The sequence below is a fragment of the Dama dama genome, chromosome 1 (assembly GCF_033118175.1).
Source record: "Dama dama isolate Ldn47 chromosome 1, ASM3311817v1, whole genome shotgun sequence".
In the NCBI taxonomy this organism is placed as follows: Eukaryota; Metazoa; Chordata; class Mammalia; order Artiodactyla; family Cervidae; genus Dama; species Dama dama.
This window is the reverse complement of record NC_083681.1, coordinates 76,188,171-76,205,116: the sequence shown is the minus strand read 5'-3', so window position 1 is coordinate 76,205,116 and position 16,946 is coordinate 76,188,171. Positions and strand designations below refer to the sequence as shown.

General features: G+C 37.9%; 1 protein-coding gene and 1 pseudogene across 1 annotated transcript; one reads left to right on the top strand and one right to left on the bottom strand.

The window, feature by feature from the left end:
* The first annotated feature begins 1,743 nt into the window (after positions 1-1,743).
* LOC133055219 (olfactory receptor 4C46-like) lies at positions 1,744-2,673 on the top strand. The gene is given in 1 exon segment (XM_061140648.1): positions 1,744-2,673. A coding segment is annotated over 1 exon segment (930 nt).
* A 2,088-nt stretch (positions 2,674-4,761) lies between these two features.
* Positions 4,762-8,509, bottom strand: LOC133062405 (olfactory receptor 4C12-like; annotated as a pseudogene).
* Between the last annotated feature and the right edge of the window lie 8,437 nt (positions 8,510-16,946).

The window sequence follows — 16,946 nt, the reverse complement described above, 5'->3', positions numbered from 1 at the left end:
TCACTGCATAGTTAAGTCATATCATTACTCAAGCTGTCAATACTTTCTATCTCCTAGTTGTACACACAACGATGAAATTAATAGAAGGGCTATGTGTATTCCAAACACCATGATGAGCGTGTCATATACGTCACCTCAAATAATTCTTATAACAGCCTGTGAGCTGGATATCATTCTCAGATCACAGATAAAGAAACAGAATATAATGTGTTAAAATAATGTACCCAGGTTAGGAAAGGGAAGAGAGAAGGACCAGGAACTAATTTGGTTTTTCTAATTCTCAAACAAAAACACTTAACCACTGAGATAATCACTTTAGATATTTTTCAGAAGAGTCTGTGAGCCCATATTTTGTAAGGAGATAAAAGAGGAAATATCTGGGGATAAGAGAGAGGCCAAGATAAAAGGGCTGTCCAATGAAAGCAGTACCACATTTTTCTTAACATTTGGGGGTGCCAGTATGCTATTATGTTGTGTGTGTGTGTATGAACTGATTAAACTGCTCCATATAAACCTGCCTCTGAAATATTACAGTAGTATTAATGTGATTATAATCATTACAGTCATCTCAGAAAAAAGATTACTAGTTCAACATTGTTTATTTTAACATAGTGAAACAGAGCATGTGTTAAGAATTTGGAGAGAGAAAAAAATTAACAAGTATAATCTGATCTAACCTTGGTCCTCCCCTTTATTAACGCTTGGTCCTAAGCAGAATCCTTAACTTTTTATGCTTTTATTTCCTAATGTATAAAAATAGGTATAGAATGATAGCAGTAACTACCTTTAAGTTTGCACTAAGGCTTAAAATATCAAACGTTTGCAAAATCATTTAGCACACACCAAGTGTTGAATAGGTTTTAGTTAATATTATCCTTGTTACTACAACTACTAACACTAGTCTCTGAGATTGCATCCTCAGCTGCAAAGTGGATATTTTACCAACCACACAGGCTGTTATCATATGAAAAGGAATATGTACAAAACAATGGCTACTATATTGGGCATACAGCAATCAATTATTTTAAAGTATGCATTATTAGCTGTTGTAAAGTTACTGGACTTAGGAAGCATGCATTACGACTACTTCTAAGTACCTCTTATATCCATTCCTTAGATTCCCATCACCAATGTTCTTTTGCTCCTTATGCAATCATTATCAGCAGTCTATTAATACAACTTGGGTTCTTGTGTCTGCCTTCCACCCCCTTACTTAACTGCAAGCCATTTCATCCAAGACAAACAAAGATCTTTACTAGAATAATATCCAAGATTCCCTTTCATATTCCTGTTCACCAATTCACCCATAGTCTCAGTTTTCATGATTCCCCATTTCCAAAACACTAAAATGAAAATTTTATAGCTTTTCACTTATAGACTTTACACCAAACTTCTACCTCCTTTTCAGGATTTATTGCTACTATGTATGTGATGTACTGTGTCAAACTCTTAGTAATCTGGAACAAGAAAGTGTACACAGCAGCTCTCCTGCCTGTATGTTTACAAAAGTTATTCATTTCTATAATCTTAACAAAGACTTCACCTGGGAGGCAATGAGATTATTCATGAAGAACTCACAATCTTTTCAATGCAAGCACACACACACAAATCAAAAGAATTCAATACTTGATACAATTTTCTAAAATTATTATATATTAGAATGAGAAGTTTCATAAACCCAAGGGTGAATTAATAAAATATGTTTTCTTTTCAGGTAATGCAATTACCCATCACAGGAAACACATGGAGAACAGGAACAATGTGACAGAGTTTGTTCTACTGGGGCTCACACCGAATCCAAAGATGCAGAAAGTCATATTTGCTGCTTTTTTGGTCATCTATATCATCACTATGGTAGGAAATATGCTCATCGTGGTCACCGTTACTACCAGTTCATTACTGGAATCCCGCATGTACTTTTTCCTAGCTTATCTCTCCTTTATTGATGCCTCTTATTCTTCCGTCAATACTCCCAAGTTGATCGTAGATTCACTCCATGAACGTAAAACTATCCTATTCAATGGATGCATCACCCAAATCTTTGGGGAATATTTCTTTGGAGGAGCTGAGGGCATCCTTCTTACTGTGATGGCCTATGACCGTTTTGTGGCCATCTGCAAGCCCTTGCACTATACAACCATCATGAATCGGTGAGTGTGTGGACTTCTAGTGGCAGTGGTGTGGGTGGGAGGCTTTCTTCACGCAACCATACAGATCCTCTTCATCTTCCGCTTGCCCTTCTGTGGCCCTAACGTCATAGACCACTTTATGTGTGACCTGAACCCTTTGCTCAATCTTGCCTGCACTGATACCAACACTCTCGGGCTCTTTGTCGCTGCCAACAGTGGCTTCATCTGCCTGTTAAACTTCCTCCTTTTGATGGTCTCCTATGTGGTCATCTTGCGCTCCCTAAGGACCCATAGCTTAGAGGCGAGGTGCAAGGCTCTGTCCACCTGTGTCTCCCACATCACCGTGGTCATCTTATTCTTTGTGCCTTGTGTATTTGTGTACATGAGACCTGCCGCTACTTTAGCAATTGATAAAGCAGTTGCTTTATTCTACACTATCATCACTCCCAGGTTAAATCCCTTAATCTATACTTTGAGAAATGCCCAGATGAAAAATGCCATTAGGAAATCGTGTAGTAGGAAAGAAATTTTGGGTGATAAATAAATGTGCTTGGAACACAACATTGATTCAATAGAGGCAATGGTCAGAAGGACATCATTGATGATCTCAGCAAGGAATACTTATGGGATAAAGAAAAAAACTTAACTGCTACAAATCACAGATTCTGCATTGAGTAGATCAGAAATGAGTGCAAGAAAAGAGAGAAAAATGACCCATAACTGCTCTTTCCATATGCATGAAATTCTACCAGATTCAGGTTTAGTTTTACTAGCTTCAACCAGTTACATGAATTCACAGGTTTTTCTTCGAATAACAAATTAAAGAAATAATGGAATTTATTGCTATCAAGTAATAATTTCTGTAATTCATCACAACCTCAGATATACGGATGATACCATTCTAGTGACAGAAAGCAAAGAGAAGCTAAACAGCCTCTTGATGAGGAAGAGATAAATAGCCTCTTGATGAAGGAAGAGAGTGAAAGAGCCAGCTTAAAACTAAATATTAAAAAAACTAAGATGATGACATCCGGCCCCATTACTGCATGGCAAGTATAACGGGGAAAGGTGGAAATAGTAACAGATTTCCTCTTTGTGGGCTCCAAAATCACTGCAGACGGTGACTGCAGCCAAGAAATCATGCTTCTTGGCAGGAAGGCAATGACAAACCTTGCCAGCGTGCTGAAAAGCAGAGACATTACTTTGCCAACAAAGCTCCGGATAGTCAAGGCTACGTTCTTCCCAGTGGTCACGTACCGTTGTGACAGCTGGGCCATAAAGAAGGCAGAACACCTTCAAATTGTGTATCCCTTGGACAGCAGGGAGATCAAACTGATCAATCTTAAGGGAGATCAACCCTGAATATTCACTGGAAGGACTGATGCTGAAGCTGAAATTCTAGACAACTCATTGGAAAAGTCCCTGGTGCTGGGAAAGATTGAGGGCAGAAGGAGAGGAGGGCATCAGAGGATGAGATGGCTGGATGGCATCACTGATGCAACAAACATGAACTTGGGCAAATTCTGGGAGATAATGAGGGACAGGGAGGCATGGCGTGCTGCAGTCCACGGCATCGCAAAGAGTCGGACACAACTGGGTGACTGAACAATAACAAATAATCTCTATAATAAACCAAGAAGGTATGCATAGAGTTATGTGTGCAAACACGCATGCTCAATCCTGTCCAATTTTCTGTGACCCCATGGACTGTAGGTCCATCTCTGTCCTTGTGATTCCCAATCAAGAATAGTGGAGTGGGTTGCCATTCCTACTCCAGGGGAATCTTCCCGACCCGGGGATTGAAACTGTGTCTCTTGACTCTCCTGCATTGGCAGGCAGATTCTTTACCACTGGCACCACCTGGGAAGCAGAAAAAGGAAAGTATCAAAAAGTGTCCTAAAGAGAAAAGCATCAAAGCAGATGTATTGAAGGCCAGTAATCAAAACTGACTAATTTCCCAGGTCAGGCACTGAACTTCAGTGAACTTCCAGGCAATGATGACACAATGTTTAGATAATTATACTGCTAACCATTTACTGAGCCAGGACCTGTGCTTAACAGAATATATGTTGGATCATTATCACTAAAAATCTAATAATTTTTCATTAATAACTGTGCTTGTTTTTATATATCACAATTAATAGTCACATAGTACCTGCAATATTATAGTATGTAACTATTTAATGCTATAAACACACTGGCCCTGTCTACCTCTGAGGGGTAGATAATGAATATTACACCATTTCTAAATTTTCTTGTAGCTTTCAGCACCATTTAGCATTGCTCATATAACCCATGTTCTGCTGGTAACACATCAGAAAGAGTACTGTCTCAAATAAAAGAACAATTTTGATGTCAGAAAAGAATTTCTATTTTTGACATATACAGTCACACTCTGTAAAGTACTGTAAGTACATGCCTACTATATAGCAATACTTTCTACAAGATAGCACAATATCATATGCATGATAAATATTGAATGTGTGGGTGAATATATAAAGGAAAATAATTAAATTCACTAAAATGAAGTCCAAAAAGTAGTACTAAAGGCTAGGGAATTCATTTCTACTTTAAGTTGATTCAACTTCAAGGAAAAGTCTGGCTTGACCTCAGAGGGAACTACAATTTGCTTTCATTCCTGTTTAAACTGAGGATGAGAAAGAAATTTAAACTACATTTCTCAGCATATGAGCTAATAGTTTAGCTTAATATTCTCCCTGCTCTCAGCAAGATTTTTTATCTTATTAATATGAGCTCTTTAAGCTATATTCTTCAGTTAATCTATTTACTTTTCAGTAACATTTCATTGTTAAAAGCTGTTTTTAAAAATGCATGGCTCTGTCTACATACAAAGCAATTTCAAGATAAATGCACTCCTTTTACTCTTTTTTTGTCTTAATTCACTAACAGCATTTTGAGCACACTATATCAGATGTTCATAATTGCTGGGGTTGCAATGGTAAAAAAAAAAAAAAAAGAGAGAGAGACAGAGAGAGACCTGGATTCTGTCTTCAAAAAGCCTAAGATCCATTGAAAAATTCCCAAGAGGAAGTAAAAAATTACAACAAGGTGTTATAAATTATAAAATAGTGGAAGGACAAGGTACCATGAAATGTGTAGGGAATAGGAATTTGTACAGCCACTATGAAAAACAGCACGAGGTTCCTTAAAAAACTAATATGATTCAGTGATCCAACTCCTAGGAATATATCCAGAGAAAACCACAATTTGAAGGGACGAATGCACCCCAATGTTTATTACAGCACTATTTACAATAGCCAGGACATAGAAGCAACCTAAATGTCCATCAACAGAGACTGGATAAAGAATATGTTGTACGTATATACAATGGAATATTATAAAAAATGAAACAGTCCCATTCACGGAGATGTGGATGGAGCTAGAGACTCTCATACAGAGTGAAGTAAGTCAGAAAGAGTAAAACAAATATTAAATAATATCACTTACATGTGTAATCTAAAAAAACAGTACAGATGAACTTATTTGCAAAGCAAAAATAGAGTCACACATATAGAGAACAAACACGGTTACCAAGTGGGGAAGGGGGAGTGGAAAGAGTTGGGAGATTGAGACTGACATATACACTCTACTATGCATGAAACAAATAAACAATAAGAACCCACAGTATAGCACAGAGAACTCTATTCAGTGGTGACCTAAATGGACAGGAAATCCAAACAGGAGGGGACATACATATATGCATGACTGATTCACTTTCCTGTACACCAAGAAACTAACGCAACATGGTAGAGCAACTATACTCTGATTAAAATTAATTTTAAAAAAGAACTATGAGGATCTGTAGAAATGTGTGTGCCCAGTTTAATTTTTAAATATGAATAAAATAAAGTGTTATATAGGTTTCCTCACATATGAAAAAGCTTTTATTTTAAAAATCAGAAGCCAAATTATATGATGTAAATATTATATAAGATGCTGTTGGTACCTTAACATAAAGATACCAATGTTTTCAATTATTATTTTCACAAATCAAAACTGTTCATAAAAATTATAAATGTGAGTGTAGTTTGGCATAACCGCAACTGCTGACAGCAGTGATTAGCAACAGAAAAGCACAAAAACATATGGGAATGAGTTTGTGGTGGCAGCAGGCTGGTCTGAGGAACATGGGTACATGGATGCAAAGGAGGAGAGAATTAGAATGGATAAAAGAACAGTATTTCAACTGCTTTAAGGATAATTAAAATTGTCTTGTGATATAAGTACCAGAACTTCAAGAGAAAAAAGTAAAAGTAGCATAAGCAATGAAGTGCAATGTGAGTGAGTAGAGATCACTGTTACAGCTGATGAACTAATGATCATCTCTGGGACCATCGGATCAGGCTCAATGGGAAACTATGTGAAGTTTTTTTTAATAAATATCACCAGGTTCATTACCTCATTTCTGTCAAACTGCCTGGAAAGACACACTAGAGTTGCGTTTAATGAGTAAAAAGTATGTGGACAAAGAGTAATAATAACTCAGTATGTATCTCAGTTCTACCACTAACTTGAAGTTTGGTCAAACATGCCATCCCTCATCCATGGACAAAATCTACACTCTCTCCAAAAGACTGAAATCTCGGCCTGGGAAGGAAGTCCACATTCTAAATGAATTCCTTCTTTGGATGCTCATTTCTCAGTCAAAGGGCTTTTTTTGGAGAGCTCATTACCCTTTTTATAGTTAGAACCCTGACATAGTTATTGATTGCATGTGAACTTTTTCAGTTAAAATCACTCTGTTCTGTTCCCTGACTGGACCCCACCTAATACAATATGGAAAATATGTAATACAATGCTAGTCTTATAAGCATATCATAAATAGTATTTCTTTTACTGTACAATCAAGATTTAATGAACAAGAAAATTCACACAAAAAGTTCTATATTGAGGCCAGAGTCCAAAGTAAAGGAGTATCATTAGTCATGTTTTAATAATCAGTAGTAACCAACACATCTCCACGCTATGTAATAAGACCAATTCAAAACTCTCGATTTGTACTTTTCACCTTCTGAAGATATTTCCAGATTTCCGATTAATAGATAAGTATTTATTAATTAAGGCACATTAAGTTGTGATAAGGAGAGTGAGATGGGAGACAGTAAGTCTGGATTCCAACCCAAGCTTTAGTTCTTGTGCTTAAGTGGCAATCAGCAAGTGTTATTCCCTTGCTAGATTCGATATATCATCAAGAGGCTTGGACTAGAGTACCTCTATTACTTCTATCCATAATGTTTAATGATTCTGTTTAACTATTACCTGCAGTCACTTTTTCTTTTTTTTTTTTTTCCATTTATTTTTATTAGATGGAGGCTAATTACTTTACAATATTGTAGTGGTTTTTGCCATACATTGACATGAATCAGCCATGGATTTACTGGGAAGACCCAGAGGTATCGTGTGGAGAGGTAGGTGGGAGAGGGGATCAGGATGGGGAATACATGAACTCACTTTTTTCTTCCAGAGTTTCTTCATAGCACGTTTAACCTCAGCATTTCTGAGAGTATAGATTAAAGGATTTAACATAGGGGCCACCATAGTGTAAAAGACAGCAACAGCTTTATCAATGGGCAGAGTGGCGACTGGGCGAAGATACACAAACACGCAGGGCACGAAGAATAACACAACCACCGTGATGTGAGAGACACATGTAGAAAGAGCTCTGCGTCTCCCCTCCAAACTGTGAGCCCTTAGGGAGCGCAAGATGACCACATAGGAGACCAACAGGAGGAGGAGGTTTAACAGGCAGATGAACCCACTGTTGGCAGCAACAAAGAGACCAAGGATGTGGGTGTCCATGCAGGCAAGTTTCAACAAAGGGTACAAGTCACACATGAAGTGGTCTATGACATTGGGGCCACAGAAGGGCAGCCAGACTGTAAAGAGGATCTGAACGCTTCGTGGAGAAATCCTCCAGTCCAGGCCACCCCCGGCAGGAGGAGGCACAGCCTGTGGCTCTCGATGGCCATGTAGTGCAGAGGTCTGCAGATGGCCACGTAGCGGTCATAGGCCGTCTCTGTCAGCAGGATGATCTCAGCAGCACCGAAAATGTGTTCTGCATAGACTTGAGCCATACAGCCATTAAAGGAGATTGTCTTGATCTCATGAAGGGAGTCCACAATCAACTTAGGAGCCAAAGAAGAAGAGTAAATTGTGTCTATCAAGGAAAGGTGGGTCAGGAAGAAGTACATGGGGGAGTTCAGAGCCTGGCTGGTGGTGATGGTGACCACAATGAGCAGGTTGCCTGAGAGGGTTACCATGTACAAGACCAAAAACACCACAAACACTACTCTTTGCATTTGGGGGTTCTGTGTAAGACCTACTAGAATGAACACAGTCACATTCCTTTCATTCTGCATCTGTGTGGTGTGGGTAATGTAAACACTGGCAAGGAACACTTTACTTTTAAGAAAGAAAAAAAGGAAAAGGGAATATAAAAGAATGAATTACTACAAAATGCTACCTTTTAACAGTACTCTGACAATATCACAAATGATTCCTTCTGTTCCCCAAACTGTCTAGGAACCCATGCACCAAAATTTCTCTTAGTTGACTCTCTTAGATTTTTTTTTTTACATTTTTTAGTATTTTCCAAAATTCTGGAGCTTACATTACTAATTTTAATCAGAAAATAAATATAACTTACATGTTTTTTTCTTGGAGGCCTTAGGTTGAAACAATGAATTTTTTAATTGAACGGTATATGTATGGGAAAAGAAACATAGGAAGTTGTGTACTGGTATATTGTGGGACCCCAAAAATATATGATCTGAATATATTAATATTTGAGGAGATCGCTTTAATGTGCTCATAAAGTTGTTGCTATCAGCTCACCAAATGAGCATAGAATGAGGGCCTCGCTGACTCTAACAGCTTTAGAGTATCAGAGCAGGGGTAAGCTTACCCTAGCTGCCCCAGGGACCACTTTTAATCATCCTAGATGCTGTCTTTAGTCTACCATCTAAAAATTATGGATCACTAGTTTTAACATATGCCATTAATGCTAACAAGTAATAAGCCTAGTCTCAGTCATCAACCAGATCACTGTAATGCAAAGTCTATTTCAATTTACTTGATGAGGAATACATGTATTAGTCAAGTCAACTTTAAGGTAATATATATAACTAAGTGGGCTTCCCAGATGGCACTAGTGGTAAAGAACTTGCGTGCCAATGCAGAAGACATAAGAGATGTGGGTTTGATCCCTGGGTCCGGAAGATCCCCTGGAGAACGGCATGGCAACCCACTCCAGGATGCTTGTCTGGAGGATCCCATGGACATAAGAGCCTGGTGGGCTACAGTCCCTAGGGTCACAAAGAGTCAGACATAACTGAAATTAATTAGCATGCACACATACAATTAAGTATTGTAATTATTAATCTTTTCATTTTACAATAAGTAAAATTTCATTATTCTCTTTATATTTATGTGTTTTTTTTTTATATTTTGGACATGGTGTATTGAATTTTTTTTTCAATTATTTTTATTAGTTGGAGGCTAATTACTTTGCAACATTGCAGTGGGTTTTGTCGTACATTGACATGAATCAGCCATGGAGTTACATGTATTCCCCATCCCGATCCCCCCTCCCACCTCCCCCCCACCTGATTCCCCTGGGTCCTCCCAGTGCACCTGGCCCAAGCACCTGTCTCATGCATCCCGCCTGGGCCGGTGGTCTGTTTCACCATAGATAATATACATGCTGTTCTCTCGAAACATCCCACCCTCGCTTTCTCCCACAGAGTCCAAAAGTCTGTTCTGTACATCTCTCTCTCTTTTTCTGTTTTACATATAGGGTTATCATTACCATCTTTCTAAATTCCATATATATGTGTTAGTATGCTGTAATGATCTTTATCTTTGTGGCTTACTTCACTCTGTATAATGGGCTCGAGTTTCATCCATCTCATTAGAACTGATTCAAATGAATTCTTTTTAATGGCTGAGTAATATTCCATGGTGTATATGTACCACAGCTTCCTTATCCATTCATCTGCTGATGGGCATCTAGGTTGCTTCCATGTCCTGGCTATTATAAATAGTGCTGCGATGAACATTGGGGTGCACGTGTCTCTTTCAGATCTGGTTTCCTCAGTGTGTATGCCCAAGAGTGGTATTGCTGGGTCATATGGCAGTTCTATTTCCAGTTTTTTAAGAAATCTCCACACTGTTCTCCATAGCGGCTGTACTAGCTTGTATTCCCACCAACAGTGTAAGAGGGTTCCCTTTTCTCCACACCCTCTCCAGCATTTATTGCTTGTAGACTTTTGGATAGCAGCCATCCTGACTGGCATGTAATGGTACCTCATTGTGGTTTTGATTTGCATTTCTCTGATAATGAGTGATGTGGAGCATCTTTTCATGTGTTTGTTAGCCATCTGTATGTCTTCTTTGGAGAAATGTCTGTTTAGTTCTCTGGCCCAATTTTTGATTGGGTCATTTATTTTTCTGGAATTGAGCTTCAGGAGTTGTTTGTATTTTTTGAGATTAATCCTTTGTCTGTTGCTTCATTTGCTATTATTTTCTCCCATTCTGAGGGCTGTCTTTTCACCTTGCTTATAGTTTCCTTTCTTGTGCAAAAGCTTTTAAGTTTCATTAGGTCCCATTCGTTTATTTTTGCTTTTATTTCCAATACTCTGGGAGGTGGGTCATAGAGGATCCTGCTGTGATTCATGTCGGAGGGTGTTTTGCCTATGTTCTCCTCTAGGAGTTTTATAGTTTCTGGTCTTACATTTAGATCTTTAATCCATTTTGAGTTTATTTTTGTGTATGGTGTTAGAAAGCGTGCTAGTTTCATTCTTTTACAAGTGGTTGACCAGTTTTCCCAGCACCACTTGTTAAAGAGGTTGTCTTTTCTCCATTGTATATCCTTGCCTCCTTTGTCAAAGATAAGGTGTCCATAGGTTCGTGGATTTATCTCTGGGCTTTCTATTTTGTTCCATTGATCTATATTTCTGTCTTTGTGCCAGTACCACACTGTCTTGATGACTGTGACTTTGTAGTAGAGCCTGAAGTCAGGCAGGTTGATTCCTCCAGTTCCATTCTTCTTTCTCAAGATTACTTTGGCTATTCGAGGTTTTTTGAATTTCCATACAAATTGTGAAATTATTTGCTCTAGTTCTGTGAAAAATACCGTTGGTAGCTTGATAGAGATTGCATTGAATCTATAGATTGCTTTGTGTAGTATAGCCATTTTGACAATATTGATTCTTCCAATCCATGAACACGGTATGTTTCTCCATCTGTTTGTGTCCTCTTTGATTTCTTTCATCAGTGTTTTATAGTTTTCTATATATAGGTCTTTTGTTTCTTTAGGTAGATGTACTCCTAAGTATTTTATTCTTTTTGTTGCAATGGTGAATGGTATTGTTTCCTTAATTTCTCTTTCTGTTTTTTCATTGTTAGTGTACAGGAATGCAAGGGATTTCTGTGTGTTAATTTTATATCCTGCAACTTTACTATATTCATTGATTAGCTCTAGTAATTTTCTGGTAGAGTCTTTAGGGTTTTCTATGTAGAGGATCATGTCATCTGCAAACAGCGAGAGTTTCACTTCTTCTTTCCCTATCTGGATTCCTTTTACTTCTTTTTCTGCTCTGATTGCTGTGGCCAAAACTTCCAAAACTATGTTGAATAGTAGTGGTGAGAGTGGGCACCCTTGTCTTGTTCCTGATTTCACGGGAAATGCTTCCAATTTTTCCCCATTGAGGGTGATGCTTGCTGTGGGTTTATCATATATAGCTTTTATTATGTTGAGGTATGTTCCTTCTATTCCTGCTTTTTGGAGAGTTTTAATCATAAATGAGTGTTGAATTTTGTCAAAGGCTTTCTCTGCATCTATTGAGATAATCATATGGTTTTTATCTTTCAATTTGTTAATGTGGTGTATTACATTGTTTGATTTGCATATATTAAAGAATCCTTGCATTCCTGGGATAAAGCCCACTTGGTCATGGTGTATGATTTTTTTAATATGTTTTTGGATTCTGTTTGCTAGAATTTTGTTAAGGATTTTTGCATCTATGTTCATCAGTGATATTGGCCTGTAGTTTTCTTTTTTTGTGACATCTTTGTCTGGTTTTGGAATTAGGGTGATGGTGGCCTCATAGAATGTGTTTGGAAATTTACCTTCTTCTGCAATTTTCTGGAAGAGTTTGAGTAAGATAGGTGTTAGCTCTTCTTTAAATTTTTGGTAGAATTCAGCTGTGAAGCCATCAGGTCCTGGGCTTTTGTTTGCTGGCAGATTTTTGATTACAGTTTCAATTTCCTTGCTTGTGATGGCTCTGTTAAGATCTTCTATTTCTTCCTGGTTCAGTTTTGGAAAGTTATACTTTTCTAAGAATTTGTCCATTTCTTCCAAGTTGTCCATTTTATTGGCATAGAGCTGCTGGTAGTAGTCTCTTATGATCCTTTGTATTTCAGTGTTGTCTGTTGTGATCTCTCCATTTTCATTTCTAATTTTGTTAATTTGGTTCTTCTCTCTTTGTTTCTTAATGAGTTTTGCTAATGGTTTGTCAATTTTGTTTATTTTTTCAAAAAACCAGCTTTTAGCTTTGTTGATTTTTTATATTTATGTATTTTAAAAGCAAATAGGCAGTGAAGGGTAAAATGAATTATCTATGTTACAGGTGGACAAGGTACAAAATGAGGTAACTCTTCCAGTGAAGTTGCTCAGTCTTGTTCAACTCTTTGTGGTCCCATGGACTGTAGCCTACCAGGCTCCTCTGTCCATGGAATTTTCCTGGCAAGAGTACTGGAGTGGGTTGCCATTTAATTCTCCATGGGATCTTTCAGACCCAGGGATTGAACCCAGGACTCCCACATCACAGGCAGATGCTTTACCTTCTGAGCCGCCAGGGAAGCCCCAGATTGTCTGCACCAGGGAACTCTTCCAGATGACCCCACAAACTCTTTGTTGAGAAGCTATCTTTAGAGTTCCAAGCCCCCATAGTAGGCTCCCTTCTGGATAGCCCAGGGCATCAGAGAATGTTTCCAGGGACAAGAACACTTGAGAAGAAATTCTGTGTGCACTTCTAATTGCCAACTCTTCTCTAGAGAAGATGGCACCTGGGAGAACCGAGAACCAACTGATATATTTTCATACTTTCCCAATGGATTTCATGATCAAAATCAGACAGAAAATTCCAAACTTAACTCATTCATCCTCATTATTTCACTTATTATTTCAGTTTCTTGCAAACTTTGAAGCAATTAGTTTTAAAACAGTTCTCTTTTACAATTTATATCAGCTCCTTCTATCCCACACAACACAATAACCAACTCATATACAAAACAGCTCAGTGGACATTTTTCATGTCCTCTGGTAATTGACAGACCCAAACACAGGATAATTTTCAGGGTGTTTTTTTTTTTTTTTTTTTTTTTTGTCTTAGTCCAAAGACCAATTCTGTTCCTATTTCCACTCATATTCTCTAAAGTCATAATTTTGGAAAAATGAGAAATGGACAAAAGTTATGGACAACAAAATAATCTTGACCTTCCATAAAATGGCACCCAGACTGCAATTGAGAGGTAAGAACTTCAGCAGACAAACTACTTCTTAAGCAGGGAAATCTTTGTTACTTGCTTACATTCAGTATACTCAAATATTGGGAAATACACTTTTACTATAAGCCTGCTTTTCTCAATCTTTATAGAATGCAGAGATTTATTTTTTACACCATGGCATTCCTATAATAACTGTTAGCTTTGTTGAGTTTTACAATGTACTAGGCATTATACTAAATACTTTACATGTACGTGGTCTTCAAGATGATCCTTGTGAGGTTGGTGTACTGCTGTCTGTACTGTAAAGAAGAAGAAACTGTGGTTACAAGAAGATAAATGACTTACCCAAAGTAATGATGATGGAAAACCTAACAGAGAAGACTGCATTCAAATCCAGGATTTCTGTCTCTAGCTCTTTACCACTGAGTGCCTCTCCAGGAGGAATCCAGCTTACTTCTGGGAATCAGCAATGCCAGAGTTTAGACATGGCCACCGGTGATACATGAAATCCATGGCTGTTCTTTTGCTAACCTATGAAATACAGTGAAAGATGTTAATGGGATCCAGGGTCGATTGGACAAAACCTAGAATTTTGTACACAAAAAATCTCCCAGTACTTTGCATTTTATAATCTCATCAGTTTAGTTCATTTCAGTTGCTCAGTCATGTCCGACTCTTTGAGACCCCCATGGACTGCAGCACGCCAGGCCTCCCTGTCCATCACCAAATCTGGAGCTTGCTCAAATTCTTGTCCATCGAGTCAGTGATTCTATCCAACCATATAATCCACTGTTGTCCCCTTCTCCTCCTGCCTTCAATCTTTCCCAGCATCAGGGTCTTTTCAAATGAGTTAGTTCTTTGCCTCAGGTGGCCAAAGTTTTTGAATTTCAGCTTCAGCATCAATTCTTGCAATGAATATTCAGGACTGATTTCCTTGAGGATTGACTGGTTTGATCTCCTTGCTGTCCAAGGGACTCTCAAGCACTTTCTCCAACACCACAGTCCAAAAGCATCAATTCTTCAGCACTCAGCTATCTTTATGTTCCAATTCTAACATCCATACATAAGTACTGAAAAAACCATAACTTAGACTAGATGGACTTTTGTTGGTAAAGTAATGTCTCTGCTTTTTAATATGCTGTCTAGGTTAGTCATAGCTTTTCTTCCAAGGAGCAAGCATCTTTTAATTTCATGGCTATAGTCACCATCTGCAGTGATTTTGGAGCTCAAGAAAATAAAATCTGTCCCTATTTCCATTGTCTCCCCATCTATTTGCCATGAAGTGATGGGATGAAATGTCCTCATCCTCTTTAAAGATAAGGAAACTGAGACCCAGAGAGAAACACAGCTAACTGATCCATAGAACACAAGAATCCAAATCTTCTAATACCCAAAAGAGTAATTTTTTTTTCACAGCAACACATCTTACTCTGTTCAGACACCTTAAAGTGACTGTATATAAGGGGAAAAAATCACCATGCGGTGACAAAGAGAATTAGCTTTCATCTCTCATATTTAGCAATACCTGTTTTGACTCTAAGAAAAAGATGAAAGTCTAAAGTCGTGTGTGTGTGTTCAGCCATGTCCAAGTATTTGTAATCCCATGGACTGCAGCACACCAGGCTCCTTTGTCCATGGAATTTTCCAGACAAGAACACTGGAGTGGGCTGCCATTTCCTACTCCAGAAGATCTTCCCAACCCAAGGATCAAATCTGCATCTCTTGTGATGGCAAGTGGATTCTTTACTACTGAGCCACCAGGGAAGTCCAGTTCAGGGATACAGAAATTCAATCATGCTACTGGGACCACATCCACTGAAACAAAAATAAGACCTAAGAAGATCCACCAAAGTTTGAATAGAATTAGAATAAACTAGCCTTTAAGCTTGGAGTTTATAAAGACTCCCAATAACGGCAGGCCACCTGATGCAAAGAGCTGACTCATTTGAAAAGACCCTGATTCTGGGAAAGATTGAAGGCAGGAAGAGAAGGGGATGACAGAAGATGAGATGGTTGGATGGCATCACCAACTCAATGGACATGAGTTTGGGTAAACTTTGGGAGTTGGTGACGGACAGGGAGGCCTGGCATGCGATGGTTCATGGGGTCGCAAAGAGTTGGACATGTCTGAATGACTGAACTGACTGAATCACAGTAGAGGGTACATTTTAATGTCATATTTTAATTCATTTTCTCTTTGGTTCTAAGTTTTTGAACTGAGCTTTTCCTGCAAAAAAAAAAACAGACTCCAAGTGCTGTCCTTCTCTCTCACATGGATTCTCCATGGGAATCCATAAATCATAAACCTATTCCTTATTAATTATAGTTAAACCCATAAACAGTGAGAAAAACAAATATTTCTGCAAAATATCCTAAAACATCTGAAACCATCAATATCAGGAAGGAAAACTTTAATTATTTTAATTCTAAACCTCTTAGAAGAAAATGGAAATGTAAAACCCAGATTAAAAATCAACAGTGCTAGTTAACTTACCATGGTGGCCTCTGTCCTGAAGAAGAATGATCAGCATACTCAGGAATAAGAAACAATCATTATTTGTAGCTGCTCAAGCATCATGTCACGTAATGGATGTTTCTCAAGTCTTCCCACTGGCTAGACTATTCTACAGGAAGCAGAGAATGTCAAGACAGCACAGATTTATTCAAAAGGATTCAGCAAACATTTTCAATGCTCCACTGCCTTGGAAATTCACATCAAAGAAAAAGAAAATGCTATGATAAATTTGAAACACAAATTTCTTAGGTACTAAGGAGAATATTCTGATATTTAGCATTTAGATTCAGGATTCCACAATGAGAAATATGAATATTTCAATTCTTAATAAACTCCTCTTATTCTCCTCTTAGAATAAGAAAACAGCTTCTTCTTGAATCTTAGTATTTAAAGAGGATACTTAGAATTGTTAAAAGACTGATTTTTCTGCAAAAAAAGAAAACTACACTACAATATCACTGATTAACATAGATGAAAAAATCCTTAACAAAATTCGAGCAGAATCCAACAACATATTAAAAAGATCATACATCATGACTAAGTGGGCGTTATCCCAGGAATGCAAGGATTCTTTAATATCCACAAATCAATCAATGTAATACACCACATTAACAAATTGAAAGATAAAAACCATATGATTATCTCAATAGATGCAGAGAAAGCCTTTGACAAAATTCAACATCCATTTATGATAATAACTCTCCAGAAAGCAGGCATAGAAGGAACATACCTCAACATAATAAAAGCTATATATGACAAACCCACAGCAAACA